The sequence below is a fragment of the Perissodus microlepis genome, chromosome 3 (genome assembly GCF_051167445.1).
Source record: "Perissodus microlepis isolate ML-2025 ecotype Zambia chromosome 3, ASM5116744v1, whole genome shotgun sequence".
NCBI classification, from domain to species: Eukaryota; Metazoa; Chordata; class Actinopteri; order Cichliformes; family Cichlidae; genus Perissodus; species Perissodus microlepis.
In genome coordinates, this window is record NC_140463.1 from 6,818,108 (window position 1) to 6,845,474 (window position 27,367).

Sequence of the window (27,367 nt, forward strand, 5' to 3'; positions counted from 1 at the left end):
AATAAAAGTGCCAGCTCTACCACACACGAGAGCACACTAGTCCGCGTACACAACGAAGAATAAAAAAAGAGGGTGACCTACCAGTCATGACACAAGAGGCGCCACCATCCGGCGATACACTGCATTACAACACGCCACTGCTGAGTAAGTGTATTTGTAATGTTTTATCGTAAGTTTAATCAATAAACAAGTTCAGGGCGCTGAGAGTTTAGTTTGGAGATAAGAGCTGTTTGAGCAGTGCAGCTCCCTCAGACAATACATATGCCAGTGAAAGTAATAACCAGTTAACCTGGAAGACAGGACACTGTTGTTCACGTGAAACCGAAAGTAAACAGTATAGCTGGTGTTACTCCCTCCACTGTCTTTTATCGACGGCTCCAAATGAGATATAAATCCCCAAATATTAAGAGCAACAATGAGAAGTATTTGGATTTAACTGGTTGCTGTTTCTTGCAGGAGATTGAAGATGCTGCTGTTGCTCCTGCTCCTCACGAGCGGTAAGAAACTCTTACTATGTTATATACTATATGTAAACAATGTTTATCTTGCACTCAGACCGAAGTTTTATCGCACAGGTAGATACACGCAGTGTGTGAAATTACCGATGTAATGATGTGTGGCTTTATTTGTAGGAGAGCGAGTGGTGGGGTGGTGTGAGAAAGTCTGGACCGACTTTGTGTTGAAAGTTTGAGCCTGGGAGAGGCTAACTAGCCGTGCTAAGCTAGCTCGGTGACACAGGTCATGGCTGCAGATCTGAGATAAAAGGCTTTATTGACAGGTCCGATAATCCTTTATATCACAACATCATTCTCAGACAGGTGACAGGAACATGCAATGAAGTGGCCACCTATATCTGCTATTGTTACCAAAGTGTGACTGACTGGAATGTTACCAGTTAAAATCGAAAGCTTTTTCTTTTTTTTTGTTCAAAACTGTGAGGATTGTTTATTTCCTGTTTAATCTCGCAAACTACCACTGATGCGGTAACCGGAACTGATTCCCTCTGAAAAGTTTGATTTCACCATAGCGTTTCACTAACTTCCCAGAAAATAAATATAAGTTGTTTAAGTAAAAAATCTTTTTCAAAGAAGCACCGTCAACGTGCATAGTTTAGCTGGGCAGGAAGTCAGAAACAGTAACAGTGTAAAACAAAACAACAACAAAAACCCAGTGCAGACTAAACTTCACTTAAAAGTAAGTTGGAGAGTCATGGACACACTTGCAGATTTGTGTCTGGGCTCTGTCAAAAAGTCAGATAATATAATATAGAATACAAATTAATGATTACTGAATTGATTACTGGTGAAAAGAGCAGCAAAGAGAGTTTGATTAACAATTTCATGGGGTTGTTTATGGTCTGCCTCCTGAAGTCAAACAGAAACAGACAGTGACAGAAGATACTTGACCACATGAGTTATTTTGGTGTTACATACCAGTGATTTACAGTAAATATGGAATCAGAACGATGCCACCTTGAAACGAAACCGAAAAAAATATTGAAACCGAAAAAAAATATTGTAACTGAAATAAATGTACTGAAAAATCTTGTATTGAAACCGAAAAAAAAATTGATAGTGAAAAACAATTAATTGAAACTGTAATTTTTTTGTTTTCGCTTACAATTTTTTTGTTTTCGGTTTCAATCCATTTTTCGGTTTCAATCCATTTTTTTTCGGTTTCAAACCATTTTTCAGTTTCAATCCATTTTTCGGTTTCAAACCATTTTTCAGTTTCAATCCATTTTTTTTCGGTTTCAAACCATTTTTCAGTTTCAATCCATTTTTCGGTTTCAAACCATTTTTCGGTTTCAACCTGCTGGCACTGTTTTGGCGTCCGGGGGCGCGCTGGGGGGGCGGGGTTTCCGGCCCGCATGTATTTGCATACATTATAGAGGCCACTAGTGCTGACCAAGCTGCCATCTTTCTCTCTTCCCGTCTTTCAATGGCTGCTTTAATTTCAGCTTGAACCTCCAAACCGCAAGTAAGTAATCATTTTTTGTCATCTTTCCTTGCTGTCCCACTGGGCTGGACATTAGTTTAGTTTTTTTAGCTACATCTGGTGAAGTTGTGGTAAAATGCTGGTATTAGCCTATTCGTCGTAGCAAGCTAGCCTGAAGCTAATATTTGCTAAATTTAGGGACACCCGTGTCTCTTCAGGAGTTGGAGGCCGGTGTTCTAGGAGCGGATCTCAGGATCTCAACAGGCAGTGTTGGGCAGTAACATAATACATGCACCGGTGTTACGTATTTAAAATACAAAATATGAGTAAATGTATCCGTTACAGTTACTGTTCAATAGGTGATATTGAGAACACAGTTAGTTTGTTGAAATAAATGGATTACATGGCGGTATTTTCCTGTTTCATATGTTAGGCTATGGTCTCTCTATTTTTGGTAATTCCACGCCGGTGGAAACCCAAACAAAACACGCAATAAGAGCCTCTAAAAATTATTATACAAAACTTATTTAATATGAAGGCAATAGCAGAGTGTTACAGGCATCGCCCTAAACAATGTAGCCTCATGGGCAGTGTAGTCTGTGCTGCAGGGAGAATGGACTGCCATACCCGTTATGTGTCTGTGAGCGAGGGAGGGAGAAAAAGGAAAAGTACGAGCTGTCACGGGGCAGAAACGGGAGCTGGAAGCATGTAAATATAATAATAACCACTGCAGCCAAAAAGAGTGCCTGACGAGCCCAGCTGTAAGTAAGCTGTTAAGACTCGACTGTACACCGTGTTCGTGTTTTCCTCCGAAACAATAAGCAGCCTTTCAACACCTCTCTCTGTCTCTCGCTAGCAAACTTGACCCAGACAACAAAGTAAAGCTAGTTTTCAGCTACGAGCCCGACACGAACCCGACGTATTAGCCAGAGGTCCCTTTACTACGGTTCGGAGCCGCTGACCTGTTTTATATACGCGCGAAATAGTTTTCTACACGAGATCGCTGCAAAAAGTGCAGCCTTACCTAATGTCCACCTACTGTTACTCATTTATATTAAGATTTAAATATCTAGTTGGTATTGGTATGGCGAGTAGCCTTCAGTAATAGTAATAAATCACACAGCAATAGTACATTCATGTAGTTGTAAAGTATTCAGAATACATTACTTCTATAATCTTTGGTGGAATACATTTTAAAATTAACCTTCCCAACACTGTCAACAGGTTAGCACCTCATACCACAGTGCATCAAAGCAGTCTCATGAGCGCTGGGAAGGACGAGCCCAGAGCCCAAAACAGACAGTGCAGGAGATGACAAGGTTAGTAATTGTATGGTGAAAATTATACTTTGTTATCTTGATTGGCAAAAGAAAAGTAAATACAAAATCTGCTTCTCACATTTAGGGCATTTCCAAGATTTTTTTTTTTTCAAAACTTCTTCAATTTCTTTCATTACAGCTGTCCTGTGCCAGAAGTTCTGTTGACCCACAGTGAGAGGCATCATTTCAGAAACACCAGGAAGACTGAAACTCGTCGCCAGGATCAAGCAGGGCTCGTGATCTTCACCAGCAGCTCCCTCACAAGAAGGATAAACCCAGCATTTCATGAACACTGATGGAGACCTTTGCTTTGTGTAATGTTAGAAGTACTCAGATAATCCTCAGAGGGTCTGGACTTTTACATAATATAATAGAATAGAATTCAACTTTGTTGTCATTGCACATGCACAGGTACAGGGCAATGAAATGCAGTTTGCATCCATCCAGAAGTGCTTTAGCCATGATATAGATATATTACAATATATATTAGCAATAATATATATATATATATGTAAGTATATTACAGAAATGGGTCTATTATGGTATGTTACAATGTACACGGTATGAAGTATGTTAGGAATATTCTATAACTATAAGTATGTACAGGCTGTAGTGAGCACAAACTATGTACAGGCTATGAACAGGATATAAATATGAAAAACTATACAGAAATCTGAGATATACAGTTATACAGAAATGTGAACTATGCAAGTTATAAACAGTTGTAGGATTAAAAATTATCATATGTACAGAATGATTATTTACACAGAACTATACAGTAGTGCAGTTAAGTAATAGCTATAGCTATAAGCTATAGTAATAGCTTTAAGTCCTGTAGAAAGTTAAATATATGTTGTGCTCACTGGTTACTCTGGTATGAATGACTCTGAATTACTTTATGATAAATAACACATTATTGTCAAAAAACAGTGAAAGAATTCCAGATCACAAGTTTTTAGTTCAAATACAAGTAACAACCTTTGACTTTAATCAGGTTTTATTTAATTGTGTCAGAGAAAACATGTGCTCTTCATGTAGCTGAGTACATTCAGTGTTTAAAACAGAAGTTGTGCAGGTCTGAGATCAGCAGTTTTCTGAAACACCAAACTGAGGTACTGTTAATGCTGATGTATAGTGACACAGTTACAGGGGTGATTAATCCTTTTGACTTTTTGTCTTTAAATTTATCAATAAAACAGCTGCAGCTTTCACTGACAGCACATGTGGTACTTTAACCTTTGTACTGTTTTCTTCAGTTAATTTTGGAGTTACTACAAAGATTGAAGATATAGGATGATCTGTCTGCTGTCACTGGGTGGTGCTGAGGTCTGAATCTGAGGACAGCTCCTGTAATCACAAACAGAACAGAATCATCACAAACTGAAATATAAAGTTTATCTCTCAAATCTGAAATAGAGCTGATCCTTCTCCGTCCTCACACTCGGGATCTGAAGTTGTTCAGTCTACAGTTCTGCCGACAGCTGTTTATTTTTTTTATTTGTTTTAAAGGCCTTACTAACATTTTCTAATATCATGTTTACCTTTGAGTTGTTGATGCTTTATAAATGGACATCTGCAAAGATGAGATGATGGAGCAGGTTTCAGTCGAGGTTCAGTCTGCTGCTGCATCCTGGTCACAACATACAGAGGTGTTATCAGCTCAGTATTGAACAAGAAATATTAATGTTTCAAATTATTTGTCCTAAAGGATGCAAGCTGTACAGAGTACTGCACATGTGACTTTGTGAACATAATTCATTAAAAATAATTTGGACAGTTTTTTAACCTGAATATTTGTAACAAACTCAGTTAAAAAAAAAAAAAAGCTAAAAAAATAATCAGAGGAAAAATGTAACATTTTAACTTAAGCTGACAAGCGGAAGTAGTTGGTTTCAGTACATAAGTATCGGGCTTTTCTATTTAATCCATAGCTATTGACTAATGAGGGGAATTTAAAAGTTGGCGTTAATGTCCTTCCACATGTGGAAAGCGACAGAAAACATGCTGCTGTTTGCACATATTTAATAATCAGCTCTGCACAGGAGCAGAAGCAGAGTCCAGCCTGTTGCTCTTACAGTATAATACTCATAATAAAAGTACAGTAACCGTGGTTAGTCACTAAGCAGCCCGGTGCGTTTCTCTTGATTTCTTTAGTCAGGGTAAATTCATTCACCTGCACGGGTTAGCTAAACGAACTTTACAAAACAAGTTTCCCCGACAGCCGAGTGCTCATTTTAGCTAGCTAGGTCCTTAGGTAGCTAGCTAAGGACCTAAATTACGGATTAGCTTACAAACACATTTAACTTACCAAAAATAATGCGGTGGGGCCTCAGGTCCTCCTGTCCGTTAGTCCAATTTACTGAAGAACACCTCAGGCTGTCACTTTGAAAAAGTCGGTAATGTAAACGCTGGACCTCTCGGCATCAGCCATTCCCGAACAGACACGTGCGAGTTTGTCCGTGACCGCAGCCGCGTCGTCAGTGTTTTCTCCAGTCATTGGTCAGCATTATAATATATGCAAATACATGCGGGTCGGAATCCCCGCCCCCCAGCGCGCCCCCGTACGCCAAAACAGTGCCAGCAGAGTGAAACTGAAAAATAGTTTGAAACCGAAAAGTGGATTGAAACCGAAAAAAATGGATTGAAACCGAAAAAAAAATTGTAAGCGAAAACCAAAAAATTACAGTTTCAATTAATTGTTTTTCACTATCAATTTTTTTTTCGGTTTCAATACAAGATTTTTCAGTACATTTATTTCAGTTACAATATTTTTTTTCGGTTTCAATATTTTTTTCGGTTTCGTTTCAAGGTGGCATCATTCTGATTCCATAATAGAGCGGCTGTGTGTATTTGTAGCCTCGCTACCAAACCAGCATTTCATCTCCGAGGAAGTGATCCCAGAGAGAAGTAAAGCAAGTGTGTAAGTTCATCTCTGAATGTTTGTAAAGCATTTTAGCGTTAAGCTTAACAACCGATATATGGAGGGACTGCCTCTCTCTCGCTCTCCCCTGCTCCTACTTCAATCGTGAAACTGCTTAATGATCAGCTGATCGGCTTTTCTGTCGCGAGTCCGTCTCTCTTCTTAGTTTTTGGCCCACTTCTCACCAGAAAGAGGAAACCAGCGGTTGAACAACAGCAGCACTATTAAGCTTGATAAGCTGTTGTTAGAATTTATTTAATATTACTTTCTACACCAGGATCTTTTTCTACGTAGCTGGTAACTGTGCAGGGGTGGATCTAGCAAAGTTTAGCCAGGGGGGCCGATAGGGCATGAACAGGGAAAATGGGGCACAAAGACATACTTTTCTTTCTTATTCTCATTTAAAATGTCTAGCTTTTAATAAATAATTATCTGAATCTTACACCCAAAGTTTTAATCTGATGTAAAATATATAGTAGTCCATTACTGTATATAGTAACTGTTAAGTCTAATATACCCTAGTAAGCTATACTACTTTGGGAAGATACCATCTGTGCAGTCTGCAATTCTGTTGAAGAAAGATGTTGAATCTATTTAATTATTCTTGAAAAATAATTTATTTCTGTGCATTTTTCCCCCTGCATCAAATTAAATTTGATTACATCGATTAAGCATCATGAGGTGGAGGGTGGGGGGTGGTTCCCTATTTTTTTTTGCTGGGAGTTTGCAACCCTATTAGTTAGGTTGCTTAATATTTCTGCTAAGTACTCTTTAAAATACCAGAATAGGGAGGATGGAGTAGGTTTAAGTTTATTAGATTGATTGGTTTTGCTGAACTATGAAATATTTTGGGCGCAGTGTATTTTTTACATACAGGTATAACAGAATAGCTTTAGTGTTGTTATTTATTTAAAGTTGAGTATAAACTTATACAAAATGCAGCAAGATATTAAAAAAACGTTTTATTGATTAAAAAACACTATATCGGATTCATATCGGTATCGGCAGATATCCAAATTTATGATATCGGTATCGGTATCGGACATAAAAAAGTGGTATCGTGCCATCTCTATTCTTAATCATCCAGGAAAGTAAATCCCCAAAAGTTGATTCTGTTCATCTGGACGTAGCGTTTTGTGGGAGAAACGTTTCGTCACTCATCCAAGTGACTTCTTCAGTCTCAGCTGACTGCAGGTTTCCCCAATCTTATGAACAGTACATTTGCATTATGACTGAAAGCAGCCCACTGAATGAACAATGGGCTGGGAGGTCAGTTCCTTAATCTTAATTATGCAAATTCTCATGACCATTAATCAACAACCACTGATCAAAACCCACTGATCAAAGACCACTGATCAATGGCCATGAGTACCATTCAGAGTTGGGGAATGGCTGCAATCACAGCATTGTAAGATGGCGAAAGATGTACCCTTAGGCCCCCTCCTTGATTCAGAGATGGTCTTTCCCTTTTCACGTAATTGGCCTCCTTGACTCTGCGCTCAAACCAGCGTTCCTCCCTGTCCAGGATGTGTACATTATCATCATTGAAAGAGTGTCCACTGGCCTGTAGGTGTAAATAGACTGCAGAGTCCAGGCCTGATGAGGTAGCTCTTCTGTGTTGTGCCTATACTGTCCTTTTTCAGTATAGGTTTAATTACAGCAGTTTTTAGTGGTTCTGGAAACACATCTGACATTAAAGAAAAGTTGACGATCTGTAACAGGTCTGACTTCAAAGTCTTTGAGACCTTTTTGAAAAAACTTGTTGGCAGGACATCTAAACAGCAGGAGGAGGAGTTCAGTTTTTCCTTCCAGAGATAACCTTCACCTTAATGGGAGCAATAGTGTCCATTACATTTAACATTTTAGCATTGAAGCTATTGACGAGCTCATTGACTGAACCTCTGGAGAGGCCAGGTGTTAATGGGAAGACCTGGTTAAAGATCTCACTACTGTTTTCAGTTATACACCGTTTTGTGATCACTGCTGTTGATATATTTGTGTGCACTGAAATGTAACTTTCAAAGAAAACACAGTAATGATCAGACAGGCCCACATCAGACACAGTAACCTTCGAAATGCTCAGGCCCTTGGAGATCAGTAGGTCAAGAGTGTGTCCTCTATTATGTGTGGCCTCTGTTACATGCTGAGTGAGCCCAAAGTTGCCCAGAGTGTTACTCAGGTCTTTAGTCCCTTTGTCCTGAGGGTTGTCTACATGGATGTTAAAATCCATGTAGACATCGTCTTATCACTCATTAGCTTATTATTCAAACGTGACAAGTGAAATCTCCCGCAGCAAGCTTAAACATGTGAGAGGTTGATCGCGCAGAGAATCGCTGAGCGTTATGTGAGTGCGTGTGTAAAAGCAGCAGGATATATATTTTAGTTCTGCTGAGCCAAATAAGACAGGTCAGGGTGAAGAAGTGACAGCCAAAGAAAAGCTTACCACGAAACGGAAAAGTTATGACAAATCAGACTATGAGGCAAAAAGAAAGTGCAGCTTTATGGTTTCATGGACAAAAGAATTTCTATGGCTGGACTATGACAAGCTAAATAACATGATGTTCAAATCAAATCAAATCACTTTTATTGTCACATCACATGTGGAGTACACTGGTACTGTACATGCAAGTGAAATTCTTGTTCTGCCGGGTGTGTTGTTGGTTTTCCCTCGATTGCTGAGTTGACAGGCGCCTTTGTTACTGGGACCAGTACTTTTAAGAAAGACCCCATTAGAAGGAATGAGGCGCATGAGGAATGCAAGGAATGCATCATTGCTCAGTCTGCAGTATCTTTCCCAGAACTAACACCAATTGCAGAGAACGTACTAAAAATAAACCCGAAAAATCAGTTTAGAACAGCGTACTATGTTGCAAAGAGTGAACTACCACTGGCACAATTTAGCAGTCTTTGCAAACTAGATGACCTAGATCTTGGTTCCACTTGCCTCTTACCCGTGACTTCAGTGGAAATTTAAAATTCAGGATCTGACACAGACTGATTCATGTCCTACACAGTTCTTACAAGTTCATAAAAATTTCTGTTCAATTAGAACCAAGTATTTGAGTTGATGATTGTAATTTTTATACAATGTTGTAATTTGTGTTTCAACTATTTTTGATTAATGTTTTGTTTCTGTTACAATATTATACTTTAATGTATAATATTGTAAAGGAAACAAAACAGAAAACAAAACATCAATCAAAAAATTGCTCTTTTTTATCTGAGTTACTGTGGTATGACATTATCTCCTCTTTCATAAAGGATGCACCAGTGCCTCCTCTAGTAAATTGGGTAATAAAAGAAAAATTTTAGTATTTAGAGGACTCTGATCATGACTGCAGATACTTCAGGGCCGGGGTCTCAAAACCTAAATGAGCTGTGGGCAAATGCTGGCACTGTCATCTCATGTGAGCACCACTTTAGTGTTCAAGTAGTACAAAACAAACAAACAAATAAGAAAAAACCCACTAATATTTCCAAAAATGTAGTGTTTGTTTTTTAAAATTTCAAATATTGTAGAACAAGACAAAACTGCAAACGTGAACGCATTTTTATTTTCTTCTCACTCTTAACTGAAGCTGCGAGTCCTAGTTCTGCCCTGGTCCTCCTCCATTAGGACATGCCTAGAAAAACCTCAGTTTGGAGGCATCCTTGTAAGATGCATGAACCAGCTCAGCTGCCATCTTTTGATACGGTAGTACTCTAAGCCTAAATCATAATATAAAATGAGTAACAGTAGGGTGGACATTAGGTAAGGCTGCACTTTTTGCAGCGATCTTGTTTAGAAAACTATTTTTGTATCAGTAATATGTTTTCTTTTTGTCTGTTAATAATCATGTGAAACTGCACATGATTATTTGCAGCTAGCAGGTTGTTAATGCTATCCACCAAGTCTAAAAACAGCATGTTAATACTTGGAGATCCTGAAGACATGCTCATCCAACTGCGCTAAACCTGCGCCCGAACTTGTTTAATCACCAAAATTGGAGAAGGCATAGAGTGGGGATAACCTACATAGCCTATAACATATGAAACAGGAAAAGACCACCGTGCATTCTATTTATTTCAACAAAATAACTGTATTCTGATTACCACCTATTTAAACGTTAACTGTAACGGAATAGAGTTTCTCATATTGTGTATTTTAAATATGTCAAGCCAGTACATGTATTCCATTACTCCCCAACACTGACTACATCTCTGCCTGTTGGAATGTTTTTAGTTGATCATTTAAAGCTATTTCTGCTCCTAGTGGTCCATTTTTGCAGCTGGGACCTAACCCAAATTTTTCCTTAGGAGTGTTTTGGGAGAATGTGTTCATCCATTCAGGACAGAAAAGGACACTTGGATAATCTGTGCTGAGGAGCATTAAACTGTTCTTGATACATCGAGAGGTCCTTCAGACACAGCACCCTTTTCACTCTATTTAAATATGTAAAGATTAAAATGTTATCATTTCTTTGTAAAATGTTCCCTAAAGATAATGTTACTTGTAATCTATTATTTCAACACTAAATCAAACCCAAACATTCTTTTGATTTCTGTTTTTGTGTCTTCACAGTTTCCCAGCATGCTCTGGCTGTGGTGGTGGAGGTATATGAGCGGGAGAATTCTGTCCTCTTGCCCTATGTTTACAAAGGTTCTATACCCGAGGACAATCCCACGGTGATGTGGACTTGCAGTGACCTCAATCCCAAATCTGTCCACCTACAAGGAAAAGGAGGAGACGATCTTAAAGGGCAAAACCAGCGCTACACTGGGCGCACATCAATGAGTCGTTATGCACTAAACACAAAAGACTTCAGCCTCACTCTGAGGAAACCCAAACTGACTGACAGCGGTATTTACACCTGTTCCATCAGTGCTGGAGGAGAAGAACATAGACTGAGTGACATCCAGCTGCGTGTCAAAGGTCAAACCTGCTGTAATGAAAGAGTAAAAGTCAGTACAGTAGATAAAGCTCAAATAGTCCCAAAAGCAACAAGAAAAGCCAAGTTTTTTCTGAATAGTTCTGAAAGTCTTGATTAACCTAACAGAAAGATTTACAATGGACCTAACCTTAAAATGAAACAACAAAACATGAGCAAGAAAGTAAACTCAAATAAGATCTTATTGATACAGCCTCTGTGATATATGGCATTACATTCTTTTAGTTGTGCAGAGTTGTCTTCTCTTCTCAGGGAGACAAATCTCAGTAGACTTTTTACATATTGTCCATGAGGAAAAATTCAAGATTTCTTTTAAAACACTGAAACATTCATTATGATCCCTCAATTGTCTGTAGCTGTAGCACCAGTTCATAAATTCCAGTTTAGTTATCACTCAAAGCAAAGAGTAGTGATCCACATTTGTAAAATCAGAGGTCAGAAATACAGAAACTTGTCATTTGCCATGAGTGTGACTGCTATTGGTCCTATATTTGATATTGTGGTTTCTTGTCCTTTCAGATCACCCCATGGAGGTGAAGGTGGAGGAAGGCTCAGAGTCTGTCATCCTGCCCTGCAAAACTGAACCTGACCTGCCTGAGAACACCAGAGTGGAGTGGACTCGCTCTGACCCAGAACTCTTGATAGTTCAGGAGTATTCAAACAAAGGTGGCAAACTTATGAAACAGGATGAAGTTTACAGAGACCGAACGGAAATGAACGAAGACCTGCTGAAAACTGGAGACTTCAGTCTGACCCTGAAACACCCCACAGAGAGAGACAGTGGGAGATACATCTGCACCATCTACAGGGACAAAGACATCCTGAGACAGAAAGTAGTGCTGCACTATGTCAGAGGTCAGAGCTGGTGGACAGTGGCTCAGATTAACTTCAGAATTCAAAGGTCATAATTTATTTATGCATTTATTTTTTGTTTCTCCACAGAAAAACTTCCACTTTGGGCCACAGCTGTCGTACTTCTTCTTGTTCTTGTGTTTTTTGTGGGACTCATATATAGTTTTCAACACTATTTCATGTCAGGTGAGTCTCTCGTGCCAGACACACTAATGGTTAACAAGTGTCCCCTGGTGGCTCCTTAACTGTCACTCAAAAGTCCAGAGGCTGAAACAATTCCTGTCCTTCAGCTTTCTTTAAAACTCTGAAAACTTGCTGCTGCTGTTTGTACAGTTCATGTTGTTTGTTGTCCTGTCAGACTGTCAGGTGGAGGTGAAGTCAGGGGTGGAGTCTGTAAAGCTGCCTTTCAAAACCAAAACAAAAAAAATACCTGAAGATGCTAAAGTGGAATGGAAGGACAGATACAACAACAAAGTCCATGTGCACCAGAATGGTTGTGATAGGATTGAAGACCAAAGCCCAGCATACAGGGAGCGAACAGAGATGAAGCGCAACGCGCTAAAAACTGGAGACCTCAGTCTCATCCTGAAATACCCCACAAACAAGGACAGAGGCATCTACACCTGCACCGTCTACAACAAGGAGGGAGAAAAAATCCTGAATGACACACAAGTGGAGCTTAAAGTCAGAGGTCAGTGTGTACTTAGTTTTTACTTGTATTTCATATAATATTAACTTGTGACCATTCACTGATGATAATGGGAAAAATGTTGTGTTTCTGCAATATTATTTATATTGAGACCAAGTCGTGCCATCAAACTGCCTTTGTTCACTTTGACTCTGTCCCCAAAAGTAATCAGTTAAATGAGGCACTTTGTGTCTGTGCCAGATCTTTTTCGCTGAATGAATATACTGAGGCTATACACGTTAATTAATTACCTAGATTAGATTACTTTGTCTTCATTTGGCTGCTCATTTTAAAGGTTGCCACAACAGGTTATCTTCCAACATCTCCCCCTCTTCCAGCATCCACCCCTAACAGTCTTGCTGTTCTCCTTCTGTCACAAAACACCTTTGATATCGATCTCCACCCAATCCACCCCGCCTGCATTCTCCTTTATCACCTCCCTTTGCACTGTCCATTCCTTTCAAGGGTTGACTCCAGGTAGTTAAACTCATCTACTTTCACTACTTCTGCTACTTCCATGTTCACCTTTCCACCTGTCTGCCTCTCATGCATGCACTTGTATTCTGCTATGCTTCTACTGACAGTGCACATCACCCTTGTTTGTGAAAATCAGCTCTCTCTAAAGTTAGAGGATACTTGTTGAACAACAGGAAGTGTTAGAAAGTCTGATCAAAAAAGTCCACTGCCCTCTTTTCTTTCCACTCTTAATCTTTCTCATACCTGCCCTCACTTCCTCCTTACTAATCCTCTGTAATTCATGATTCACGGTTTCCTTTATCTGTGCTTCTCACTCTTTCATTTTCTTCATTCATCAGCCTCTCAAATGACTTCCATCTCCTCAACACACTTTCTTCACTCGCTGGTACATTTTCATCTTTATCTCTAATCATCTTAACCCAGTGGTTCCCAAACCTTTTTTTGCTAACCCCCCTTTGTTTTACAAGAAAATCCATTGCAGTTTATTTCACACATGAAACCTTTGTAAACATTTGAACAAATAAAATTAAACAATCAATAAAGTACAGGTTGCAATAAAATAAACCACTAACTACTACTAAACTACTTTTAAATGACAGAAAAACAAACCATCTTCATAGTGTGATTCTTTTAGGTCCTCCGTGTAAAATGGGTTTAAAAACATAAACAACTCCCAAAGAGGAAAAATCAGAAATAAAGGTTTGTTGTGTAAAAATAACACATTTAATCCTGACATCGTTTTAGTGGCTGGTGTGAGCCTGCTTGTTGCTGCAGATCTTCTGAAACCTGGGGTGGAGTTTTAAGACTGTCACTCTGAGTTCATTTTCAATGTCCAACTTTGATCTATATTTTTTTTTTATTGATTGAAGCCACAGCAGAAAAGACATAAGTAGGATGTGATAAAAGAAGTATCGCCAGCCTCTCTTACCCAGGAGTGTGTAATCTTTCTCCACTCCAATCCAAAATGCAGAAAGGTTCTGCTGTAATCTACCTGCAACTGGTGAGGAAGAAAAACCTGCTGCTGCCTGTACAGCTCATGTTGTGCTTTGTTGTCCTCTCAGTCCCCCAGGTGGAGGTGGATTCAAGGGTGGAGTCTGTCCAGCTGATCTGCAAAATCAGAGTTCGTCTGATAAAAAAAGACCCTAAAGTGGAGTGGACGGAGAACAACAAGAAGGTCCATGTGTATCAGAACGGCTCTGAACAGCCTGAAGAACAGCACCAGGATTACAGAGACCGGACAGAGATGAATAAAGACCCGCTGAAAACTGGAGACCTCAGTCTGACCCTGAAATACCCCACAGACTGGGACACAAACACCTACACCTGCACCGTTTACAGCTGGGGGGAAAACATCTTAATGAAGAAACAAGTGGAGCTTAAAGTCAGAGGTCAGAGCGTACATAGTTTTGCCTTGGATTTGATATCATATTCATTTTTGACCTTTTTAAACAATTTTTTTAAATTTTTTAGCTAGAAATGCAGCAATGAGAATTATTGCAATACAACAACTAAAAATAATGGGTCAGTTACTGATGATACTAAAAACATTTTATCTGACCGTTTTGGAAAGGCATATTAAAGCCATATAAAGCCATATAAAGCGATGGCTGTTGACTAACCTTTTGCTTCGGTGCACCCAGATTTTTCAACCACATCAATTAACACCGCATTTTTACATTTGCACTTTTTCAGGGGGAAATTGCCATCCATACAGACAATATTGATTTGTAAATGATTAACTAACAATCTTGTCAACACAAAGTTCTTTATTTGAAGCACATTTCTACAAGAAAGATAAGTTACTGAAAAAGTGGTTGTGCTTAAAGTGCTTTGGCACTCTTTGGCAATATTGTAGACAATGATAAACTTAATCATCATCTGACGCTTAAAGGCAGTGGGAAGAGGGGACACTTGGGCAGTGCATTTATCACAGCATATAATGTGTTTTCTGGATACACTGTGTATCGTATTAGCAGCAGTCACAAATGCAGTATTGCCGGCCATGGTCTTTCCACACTCACCATAGTAAATGCAGTGCATCATGTTGCCAGCTTTATAACAGATAACCGCCTTAAAAATATTCTGCAGAAGAACAAAGACTGAAGAAAACCATGAATCAACATATGAACATTACCTGATGCTGCTGAAGTGAAGCAGAGTAATGTTACAGAGGTTTGATTAGAGACACAGCTAAGAGTTTTGCAATTTGGCATAATTTTGAAAAGTTTTAATTTCGTTAGTATTAAACATTTTTGGGGAAAAGAAGAAAAACAGTGCTGTATCCAATGGTAGACTGGTGCGTAATAAGAAGACAAATTGTGCAGAAAACAGAGATTTGAGATGGGGAACTGTTCTTGAAGTACATTTTGGTCGGAGAGGGACAAAACCTGCAGCTCAGAATCAGTGAGATGTCGACTTTTAGCCCCGATGGCATGTTTGTGCCATCGGTTGAGGAAGCTCTGTGTTTGTCTTTGTGTAGAATCTGTTTACCTGCTCTCATTTACTGTTTTAGCTATTTGGTGGTTGTTGAAATAGTTTTGTGAGCTCCTGGAGTTTCTGGCAAAATTAATTTACATTGAAAAATGAATTCAGGATTTAATGAATTAATATTGCTTTATTCAAGCTAAAATAATTTTAAATCAATTATTGAAACCCAGCCTACTACTCACCTCTGTCTATCCGCCTGCACTTTCAAACATACACACATGTAGGCCGACAGGACTATCTGGACCACGACCAATCAGAGAGGTCCCACCCCTGACTACCTTTGATTGGTTTAGACCACGATATGGGCATAATGTGTGTTTGTTGTTGACCACATGGAGATTTTCAGAGTTGCTGAGACTTTAAAAAAAACTTTTTTTCTTTTCCTTTTTTTTTACTCGAAAGGCTGGTCGACCTACGATTTTCTTTTAGTTGCACCACTGAGAAATAAGTCGCATATGCGAACAAATTGATCACACTCTAGAGCCCTGAAAGGGAATGGGTTTTTTGTGTGTAGCTCAGTCTATTTCAGATTTCCATTACACCAGCTTAGTCTTCATGCTTCAGGTGAGTTTGGGAGAGGTCAGTTCTTGGCAGTCTGAGGGCTGCTTTAGTCCCTGATCTGAAGACGGCATCCCTAATTCTTAGATGTTTTTAAAACCTGATATATTGTGATTCATATATTCAAATGTTTTAAGTTGGAGTTGATTATATTCAGCAATCGTCTGAGTGATGCAGCTTTTTTCTCCAGATCACTTATTTTAATTGTGTGCTTTAAGTGTGGATGCGTGTCACCTTGTTTATAGTCCAGTTCATGTTGCTCACTGGTATTTTTCCACATCTTCCAGTGTTACATTTAGCTTAGTTTTAGTTTGCAGTGCTTTGAATTTTACCCAATTTCTTGAGGCTTTCTTGGCTATGCTAACATTGCATTTGTTACATATATATTCATGAAGACATGAGATCCATTTAGCTTCCTGTTTACAAACCTTAAGATCACTGCTGGTTTCTTGTTGGTGTTGGTGAAACAATGACATTGTTTGTCCTGGTGCATTGTTCCAAGTCTGCAATCCTGCTCTCCAGGTACGCTATCTGCTTCTTCTTCCTCACATTTTTAATACAGAGCAACTTTAACTTAACAAAGTCCAATATACTTTTCTATTACATCCCAACAGCAGATATAAAAAAGACTTTTTACTAAAAGACTATTGTCAGCTTCCTCAGTCATCTGTGTTCTCGTAGGCCCAACGTTATCTGGTGAACAAGCTCAGTTAGCTGTGAACTAGTCAGCTTAAAATAGATTTTAGTTTGAATATCACAATATCGATTCAGTAAAATCCAGGATTGATTTTTAAAAATGAATGTATTTTACAAGAAACGCCAGAATCTCAGCTTAAAGCTCACACTGCTGTTTTAGCTGTTTGGTGGTTTCACGAACCACCAAACAGCTAAAACAGCAAATGAGAGCAGGTAAGCCGATTCCATACAAACAAGTAAACACAAAGTGCAGACGGCACATACATGGACACACTGTCTGTGCTTAAAGATGACAAATTATAATATTTCTGACTGTTTGAGTCAAAATTGAATTGAAACGAACCAGAATCAAATCGATTATAGAAATCAGTGATGATACCCAGCCCTACTGCCGACTAGCCAGCTTCTTGGCTAGTCGGCAGCTAGTTCTGCTACTCTGAGTCCAATATCCAGTATCAGAGTCATAATCCAGACAGGGTCATACCAGAGGTTTTGGACACCTGATTATTTTTCAGATTGAAAATCACTCTCCAAAAAATTGCTTGTATTTTATCACCTTGCATTGTCTATTGTTTTGTTCTGTGTTATATTGAGTGGTTTTCACTTTGACAATTTTGCACTTACTTGGGCTAAGAGAAACATTTCACCCCATGAAGTGAAATTGAACTTGAAAGTCTAAATATGTTTAACTTCTTTCATAGGACACCCCTCATGGAACAAGTTCTTGATTCTCTTTTGAAGACAGCAAGTAAAGCTTTGAGTCTGGACATGTGACAATAACACTTCTTTTAGCAAATGGTTATCTCTGCCACTGACTGGACAGAGAAGAAATGCAGCACTGTCTTTGTTCAGTGAAGAGGTTGGATATATTTCAGACTGAAACTAGTCAAACAACTCATGTTGTTCTTTGTTGTCCTCTCAGTCCCCCAGGTGGTGGTTGATTCAAAGGTGGAGTCTGTCCAGCTGCCCTTCAAAACCAGAGTTAACCTGTCTGAAGAGGATAAAGTGGAGTGGAAGGACAGAAACATCAGGAAGGTTCATGTATATCCAGAAGTGTCTGACCAGCCTGAAGAACAGGACCAGGTTTACAGAGACCGAACGCAGATGAATGAAGACCTGCTGAAAACTGGAGACCTCAGTCTGACCCTGAAATACCCCACAGACTGGGACACAAACGCCTACACCTGCACCGTCTACAGCAATTCCTGCATCCTAAAGGAGAAACAAGAAGTGGAACTTAAAGTCAGAGGTCAGTGCTGCAGTGTGTGTGTGTGTGTGCGTGCGTGCGTGTGTGTGTGTGTGTGTTAGGGACTGTGGGGAATCTTTGTGCATTAGAGTTATTTGATACGATGCACTATCCTACTGTATATTACTGTATACTACTATTCTTGTATATATTGTATATCTTATTCATCTGTTCCTCTGTCTCTCCTGCTGCTTTGAGCATGTACATGACCAAAGAATTCCCCTCGGGATAAATAAAGTTATTCTTTCTTGTAGAACTGCGGTTTTAAGCAATGTGCTTGAAAAACACCTAACTTTTGTGCTGGTGCACCTAAGAAAAAAAGTTAGGCACACCAGTGCAACCATGGCAAAAAGTTAATCTAGAGCCCTGTATAAAATATTTGATCAGATGAAAATGGTAGAATGTATGTATATATTTATTTATTAAAATAGTTTATTGTAGAATGGAAGGTCAGAAATTAAAAACTCACCTAACAGTAAAATAATGGTTTAGTCCGTAACAGCTAGAGTATTTAAGGCTGCCAGTTGTCATTAGACGGGAGAGTGATTGTGCGGTGAGAAAGCTTAATCTGCCAGTGATTGTCATGGCCTTAAAGCTATATGGGCAAATAAACACTTCTTGCTTACACCATACTGTGTCTCAGTCTTCCTAACTGTAAATCCAGCCAAAAAAGGCAACCCTTGGCTGTGAGCCAAGACCAGCTGTGACAGGAGAGTTTACTCTGATGCACATAGACCAAAGATATAAGTTAAAAGAAACCACAGCACCATCAGACTCTGATCATCTCCAATTGCTCTAAAACTCATTTGACTTTAAAGATTTCTGTCCTCTGCTCTGATCTGCTTCTATCCTTTACCTTCCTCTATAACTCTGAAAACAAACCTGCTGCTGTCTGTACAGCTCATGTTGTGTTTGTTGTCCTCTCAGTCTGTGAGGTGGAGCTGAAGATGGGGGAGTCTGTCCAGCTGCCCTTCAAAACCACAAAAAACCTGCCTGAAGATGCTAAAGTGGAGTGGAAGGACAGATACAACAGGAAGGTTCATGTGTATCATAATGCATCTGACCAGCATGAAGAACAGGATGAGGATTATAGAGATAAAACAGAGATGAATGAATGCCCGCTGGAAACTGGAGACCTCAGTCTGACTCTGAAAAACCCCACAGAGGGAAACATTGGGAGATACACATGTTACATCTGGAGAAAGGGAGACATAATCAGATTGAAAACAGTGATGTTAAAAGTAAAAGTAAAAGGGGGGTTGTATGCTCCCTCTAGGTGTGATCTTTCAGAAATACAATATCGCATTTCACAGTTATGCTGATAATATACAGATCTACTTTGAACTAACTGATGATCTCTGTCTCTGCACTGTTTGTGTGAGGTCAAATAATGGCTCTTAGGAAACTCTCTTATCTTAAATGATAAGAAAATGGAAATCGTGGTATTTGATAGTAATATCCCTCGCGGCCAACTTCGTGATGCCCTTGGTTCCCTTGCCAGTTCCATCTCTGACACTGTTAGCAATTTGGGCGTGTTGCTGGATAGCTCTTAAATTTGATAAACAAGTGTCTGCTGTAGATAGATCTAGCTTCTACCAACTGCATCTCATTTCTGTGGCTAGGCATGCCCTCTGACTGGAACTGGGAGGTTTGCCTCTATTATCCCTGTTCTTGCTGATCTGCACTGCACCCATTAAATACCGTATCCAATTTAAAATACTGCTGCTTACTTTTAAAATTATCAACAACACAGCGCCGAGCTACCTTATCGAATTCCTTAGATTGTACATCCTTGTTAGAGCACTAAGATCATCTACTCCGGTAATCTTGGTGCAGCCAAGATCTTGGCTGAAATCTAGAGGTGACCGTGCGTTTGCCTTGGCTGCACCTGATTTGTAGACTTATTCTGTTTCTCTTTTATACATTTCTTTTATGGCTTTGTGCTTTTACAATGTTTTTATTTGATATGCATTTCATTGTTACTTGGGTAACTGTTTGTACAGTCATTTGTATAAAGAGTAAATGGGACTGGTGAACTAACGCAGCAGTTTTTCTGGACCTTTGCTGCCCTATTATGTTGTTTTTTTTCTGAATCTTTGGTTTTTATTTAGCCTTTTCTCTTTTTTTTCAATGAGTCTTAGCTGCACACAGCCTTTGAAACACATGTTCAACAAGAAGCCACAGAAACCTTTATCACATTAAAGTCTCATTGTTTCTGTACCTATTTTCGTGTATTCTCATTTGTTTGGCTCTCTGAGTGTCAATTCCTCCTTCTGTCTCATCTTCCTCTGTACTCTGTTACCTTGTCTTTCAGAGTACTGTTAGGGTGATATTCTGCCAAGTGTGAAGTTGATGAGCTTCACAGTTACAACAGATTAACATTTCTGAATAACATGATGAAAGTACAAGCATGCAGATAGAACATTTAAAAACATGTTTTTTATATTTATTTATATTTCAATAATACGTTTTAATGTTTTAATCCAGCAGTTTAAGGTGTCTGAGGATGGAACCAGGGTTCCTACAGCTTCAGGAAAGTTAGATTTAAGACTTTTTTTGTCACTCACAATTTAACAATAACAAAAAAAAACAACCCTTAAATTCATTAAGAGTTATAGACTAAACAGGGGTTAGAGGTCAACATGTTGAAATTTGCGTGTGATCAGTGATCGAGGGTTTCTGTATTATCGCTGACATGCTATTTATTTTACAGTCAGCAGACTTCACCAAGTCTGAAAGACTTTCTTCAAAACATACAACATGCCTCATACACACTTACACTGCCGCTTTTATCCATGATAATTCTAGCTCACAGACAGGAAAAAGAGAGAAACTCATGTCTTTGAATGTTTGAGACATTTTAATAACAATTAGTCTTATTTTTAATTTTTATGGATCTGATCTGAAGTCCGAGAGGTGTTTTTTGGATGATGTTAAAGACGGAGTACTGTCTCCTCGGTAACCTGGACCTCTGAAGGTTTGGGGGTTTTTCTTACTAACATTAAAAACTGAAGAAAACCGCAGTTTTAATTTAACGATTCAGATTCAGTATTTTGAAATCTTAAAATGTCAATTATGAACCTGCAAATCACCAAAATCGGTTCACTCCTATTACATCATCTCTGGTTAGGTCCTGTCAGGTTACAGCTAAAAATCTAATACAAGACCTGGTCTGAATCAAAATCAGTACCTTCCTCCTGATTTATGTATTTATTTATGTATATATGTATGTATTTATGTATTCTAGTGTTTTCCTCCTGTCCTCTGCCCTTCCACCCTCTCCTCCAGGCTGTCCTCAGGCCTGTAAGATGCTGCTGTCATGTTGTCGGTCAGGTTCTTTCTGAAAGAAGCAAACATGAAGATCAGAACTGTCCTAAACACACAGACAACACACTGGTGAAACTGGAGCTAAATAAAGACCAAAAATTTAAAATAATGAAATGAATGAAACATTGAATACTCACAGCAAACAGAACTTGGAGTAATCCAGTAAGACTGGAACTCTACATGCTGAGATAGCAAGCAAATCAAGAACTAAAACACAGATCACAAAGTAGAAATTGAAAAAAAAAATCAACATTATCAATAAAGACAGAAATCAGAGATTCAACTATATCACGAGGCTTCAGATGCACTTTTAGAATATTGTTGAAGAAAAAAATGCTTACGATTATTTGAAGTATTACTATACTTGTGCCGTTTTCTTCATCCTGCAAAGCTGTTCATGTTCAACATGACTGATGGAACAGATCCACACAGTCATTCAGTTTGTTTGGAGGAAGCAGCTCATCTGAGGTCATGTGATTATCAGCAGGTTTCAGTGGAGCTGATTTAACTCTTTGGTCCAATAGAGCAGCTCAGACTGAACTGTAGAGATGAGTTGTGTTGATCCTGAGGAGTTAGTGATGTGTAGAAATAATGGAACCTTGATATGTGACAGGTTCTGTGGCTCCAGGTTGAAGATGTGTTTTAAATCTGGTGCTTTGTTGAGAGTCATATTGTCCTACAAAGAAACCGATCTTGACAGAAGACAGGATCTGTGATTAGAACTCTTTGAACTCTTCTCTCTAATGTTTCATTTTAGGTCCACAAACCATTTCAGCAGTAAGTAGATCCACATTGACAGGAGACATGACTGTGAAGCAGCACCATCAGACTCTGATCGTCTCCAACATCTTTAAAAACTGCTTTGACTTTTTAGATTTCTGTCCTGTTACCTCCTCCTGTGATGTGCTCCTGTCCTTCAGCTTTCTCTATTCTGCTCTTGCTCTTGACGAAGGCCGTCACACTTTTCTCCTCCTCCTCCTCTCCCTTAGCTTCCCTGCTTAGCCTCTTGTGTCCTTGTCTAGTCTCGTGGTTTTTGTATTACTTTTCCCTGGAACATTCTCTCACAGTCTGTTCTCTAAAACCTAAAAGAGGAATTATGGATTGGATCAACTGGTCCCTAAATGCAATTGACACCCCTTTCTCAACGAGAAGTTTGGGCTCAGGTGAGCCTGAGTGCTGAAGATATCTACCTATTCGGAACCATGGTAACAGGGTTTTGGCTGATCGGAGCTGGCTTGGCCCTGACTTATCGAAGAATTAAGAAAGCGGAACCGGCTGTTCAAACCCCCACAAAGCTGCCAGCTGGGATTGAAACGATGGGAGAGGCGTGAGTTTCTCAAAATGGGCTCATTGAGTCAGCACGGATAAGATCTTGGAGAGGCTACGGCTGCTGTGAATACTCAGAACAAGATCTCTGACTGCAGACTGGATACATCTCAGAAGGGCTCGCTCGGAATAACATCTCTGGGTGAAAATTGGATGACATCTCGGGGAGGCACACTGCCGTGAGTTCTCAGAAATCAGCTCCTTGAGCACAAGAAATGACAACATCACAGAAGTCAAGTATGGCGAAGCTCGCGGCTCTCCAACGGGAGATTGAGAGACCAGTGTTGGACTGTAGAACTGCTTTGAAATTCATATGAGCTGTTCGCACTAAAGTAAAACGCACCATCACTTCATGCGGATACCCCTTTGGCACCAGCTGCGGTCTCAAGGCTGGAGCTGAACAAAAACACCCTGATAACGACTGTGTTTAGTCTGTTCCTTCCCATTCCATGCAAGGCCACCTGGGTTGGCTGGAAGACTGTTTACTTAGCCTAGCAGGGCGAAGGACACTGTATCAGCTGAACTCTGGACACGCACACACATACATATACACTGATATGCACACCCCCCCCTCCCTTTCCAAACGCCTTCGACGCTTATTCCCTTCCGATGCTGACGGTGATCAAGGAGACCATATTCTACAGGCCCTGATGCGCTGTCTACACTGGCTGTCTCTCACCCTTTACCCACCCCTGTTGCTTGTCATGTGTTTCTTTGGTGTATTAAGAGTTTTTCTTTGTGCAGAGGTGTTTTTTTCTGTTCTCAAACTGATCTCCCTGTTGGAGCTCAGTCTAGGGGGAGTTATTTTTTTCTCCTTATCTTTCCTCATGTGGTGCATTTTCCATTGTTATACCTCTCTGACCTGTCTTCCCCATGTGATGTTTTTTTGTAATGTATGTATGGTCGGAGGGTAAGATGGCGCTGCCATTGCATGCAATAGGTCGGCAGCCTTATGAAATTTCCCCTTGTAGGACTAATAAAGGTATATCAATTCAATTCAATAACTCTGCTGCAACCTGCTGCTGCCATCTGTTTAGCTCACGGTGTGTTTGTTGTCCTCTCAGTCTGTCAGGTGGAGGAGGGGGCGGAGTCTGTCCAGCTGCCCTTCAAAACCACAGAAAACCTGCCTGAAGATGTTAGAGTGAAGTGGAGGGACAGATGCAACAGGAAGCTTCACGTGTATCAGAACGGCTGGAGGGCTGAAGAACAGCACCAGGTTTACAGAGACCGAACAAAGATGAATGAAGACCTGCTGAGAACTGGAGACCTCAGTCTGACCCTGAAACACCCCACAGTGAGTGACAGTGGGAGATACAACTGTGTAGTTCACAGCAGGAATCTCTACAGATACAAAACGGTGCTGCTTAAAGTCAAAGGTTTGTTTATTTGTTTGTTTCTATCTGACTGTCTTGTGATTTGAGTTTGACTTGTTAGAATGATTATGTTGGATTATGTTTCAACAGCAAAAACAAGCAAACTAAATCTAGTTTCAACCAGTCTGGGCATCAACAAGTGGGAAAATTAGATTTATGAAACTGACTTAGTAGCCTTGATACTGTTTTATTGGTGATACTTTAACGCGTTGTTTCCATAAATTTAATTTGTGGCTACTCTCACTTCTAAACTCATCATCATACACAGACACTAATAACTGGAGCTCCAGGTACCACAATTTACATTAGCAACAGCTTAATCTTTAAGTACCTTCTATCCATTTCTTCCTCTTAACCGGGGCAGCAGCCTAAGCAAAGAAGCCCAGTCCTCCCTCTCCCTCCCCAGCCACTTCTTCCAGCTTGACTGGGGAGCACCAAGACATTCCCCGGGGCCTCCTCCCGGTGGGACATGCCCAAAACACCTCACCCAGGTTAAAGCTCATTTCCACCACTCGTATCTGCAGTCTTATTCTTTCAGTCACTACCAAAGCTCACGACCATAGGTGAGTGTAGGGACATAAATTGACCGGTTGTTTGAGAGCTTCACTTACATTCAGCTACATTCCAGTGCGAGTCAGTGATGCTGTTTGATTCTGACAGTCTGGAAAAATGAGGTTGTAAATTTTCTTCTCACATGTAATTCTGATGTGAATAAAATACCACTTCAGTGATTCAGTTTTTAGAGGTGCTTTGACTAGAAATGATCGACTTCATTGTCTGACTGTCTTGTGTCTCCTCTGCAGGGAGAGTTCAGGTCCAGGATCAAACAGGGGACATCAGGAACAGAAGCAGCTCCATTGATCCGACTCCTCTGATGGCTGATCAATCAGTTTGATCTGTGTGTTCTTTGATTATTGATCAGTGATGTCAGAGTGGAGTCAGTGTGATGTTGTTGTTGTGTGTTTGAGACTTTTAGTGTCCATGAAGGTCTCTGCTGCCGTAGATCCTCTGAACTGTGACAGAGGTCTCACTCTGGAGGAAACTCTCAGCACTTTCCAGCAGCTCCTCCATCATGGAGGACGTTCCCTCACTGTAACAGGTGGAGGAGAGAGGAGAGGAAGCACAGGTGGATCCTCTGAGGAAGAGGAGCGTTCCTACAAACCACATGATCACATGACCAGAGTTGTTTATGATAAAGTCACATTGATGGGTTTTCAGAATTGTCTTTTACCTGTTATGTCACCATAGTAACTGACTGAAAACATCCATTTCTGTTGCTTATTATTATTTCTGTTTTTCTTTATTTCAAGCATGTAAATAATCAGTAAGTCACCATGACGGTATCACAGAACATGTTCCAGTTTGAAGGTTGGCCTCTACCAAAGCAGACCTGTGATCACTTTAAGAAAGTGACCTGTGGTCTGTATGTCCTCTTTCTTTGTCCTGGTCCTCGGGTTTGGGGCCATGTTTGAGTTTTGGTTTGTATTTAATTGATTTATTTGTAAATAAATTATAAGTTATTCAAATTTGACAGGCAAGTTTAACTGATTCATAATTTTCTTCCATGTTTGTTCATGTTCATGTTTTTGGAAAGCACTTGGTAACAATGGCTTTGAAAAATGATTCATGAATAAACGTTATTATTAATTATTTACTTTTTATAGAGTTTGGTTGTTTGACCAATAGATTTGTTTTCCCCGTCGGTGTTTTCCTGGATGTTCCCGTCTCACCTTGTTGTGTTCATCTGTTTGTCCTCGTCTCTGTTATTATCTTCTTGTCTCTGAATTCATTTGGTTTTGATTTTACTTTTGTTTCCTGTCTCTGTCACTGTCTTGATTACTTTCACCTGTTACTCTGTCCCCTTCTGATCTGATCACCTCCTCCTGTGCTTCTGATTTTCCACATCTCTATGTCTCTTTGCATTTGCAGGCTGTGCTGTTTAGATCGCTTTCAGTTTTTTGTTCCTGACTGTAATTGTCAGCACTTAAAGTGGACGTGAAACACAACCTGTACTGAGTCTAAGTTACCACATGTAGCCCTGCTCTGAACCGCACTGAAACATTAAGATCCACCTGCTGGCTGTAATGTTAGGGCTTATAGAGCACATCACATTCTGTACTAGCATTAAACATCTTCTAAACACTTTTTCCTTAAACCGAGATTCAGACAAAAGCTGAATCTGAATTTTTAGGATGAGGGGTCCGTGATGTAAATTAGCCTCAATACATGTACTGTAGTGTTTCATGCCACTTGAAATAAAACTCACTTTGTTGTTTTTGGTCTGCATTTGGATCCACCTTTGAGCTTAGTTTGTGGACGTTTCACAGAACTCTAAAGGTGGGACTGTGAATGGAAATAAGCACTCGAAATGTTTGACATGTTTTTATAAGGATGCTTACAAACTTGCACTCTTCTTGTTAAATAAATCCCAAGAAAAATAGATGGCGAACCTTAAATGTTCTTCTTCTTCTGTGGTGTTTGCGATGGAGCAGCTGTTCCTGATGTGTTTCAGGGTTCCTGCAGCTTCAGAAAAATTGGACTTTTTAATGTGACTCAAAATAAAATTTATGACCAATTTAACAAACTCACAGAAACCTGTAAATAAATGAAATCTCTATCTTTGCTTTGTTTTTGGCATTACGTAGTCTATTTATGTAATAATATATTTTCATACAATTGTTGTGTAAGTTTATTTATCATTTGTGGTATGTCATATATGCAGTACAAATGTGTTTAGCATTTGAGTTTTTATTCATTGAAATAATAAAAAAATGAAATGTACAATAAATTGTTCACTGTGTGATTAAAAACAACATGATTTCTAAAAATGTTTTGAATTTAAAATCTTACAAGTTGTTTACAGTAGACGATTAAGAACTTCAATCTCTGTACATGCTTTTAATGCTCGCTGCCATCTGCTGGTGTTTATTTTAATTTTCAGTTTGGTTCTCAGAAATGAATACGATGCGTTTCAGAGTTACTGTTTAGGTTCATGTAAATGAACAAAGTAGTAAATGGATTCAATGAATTTTTTGTAAATATAGGGCCAAAACTGGCTGCGGAAATAAAGGTTGATATGATAGAAAGGGAGACTGGAGGAAACACTGAAAGGAATGCAAGTTCAATGTTTTTAAGAGCAGTGGAAGAGAAGGAGATATATGATATTGTCAGTGGACTTAAGAACAAAATGAGTACTGACCGTCATGATATTGATATGGTAACAGTAAAGAGA

At 39.5% G+C, this 27,367-nt stretch overlaps 1 protein-coding gene and 1 long non-coding RNA gene across 2 annotated transcripts; both read left to right on the top strand.

Annotated features, from left to right (window-relative positions):
- Positions 1-157: 157 nt before the first annotated feature.
- Positions 158-25,609, top strand: LOC146389637 (uncharacterized). Its single transcript, XM_084922992.1, has 11 exons — positions 158-497; positions 10,739-11,089; positions 11,625-11,960; positions 12,048-12,143; positions 12,316-12,648; positions 14,184-14,510; positions 17,786-18,112; positions 19,037-19,356; position 20,435; positions 23,827-24,138; positions 24,939-25,609. The coding sequence occupies exons 1-11, from the start codon at positions 467-469 to the stop codon at positions 25,028-25,030; spliced, it is 2,526 nt and encodes an 841-aa protein (XP_084779118.1). The 5' UTR covers positions 158-466; the 3' UTR covers positions 25,031-25,609.
- Positions 1,783-4,492, top strand: LOC146389638 (uncharacterized). The gene is made up of 2 exons (XR_014799769.1): positions 1,783-3,257; positions 3,397-4,492. It is a non-coding gene; the product is annotated as an uncharacterized LOC146389638 (long non-coding RNA).
- Positions 25,610-27,367: the final 1,758 nt, after the last annotated feature.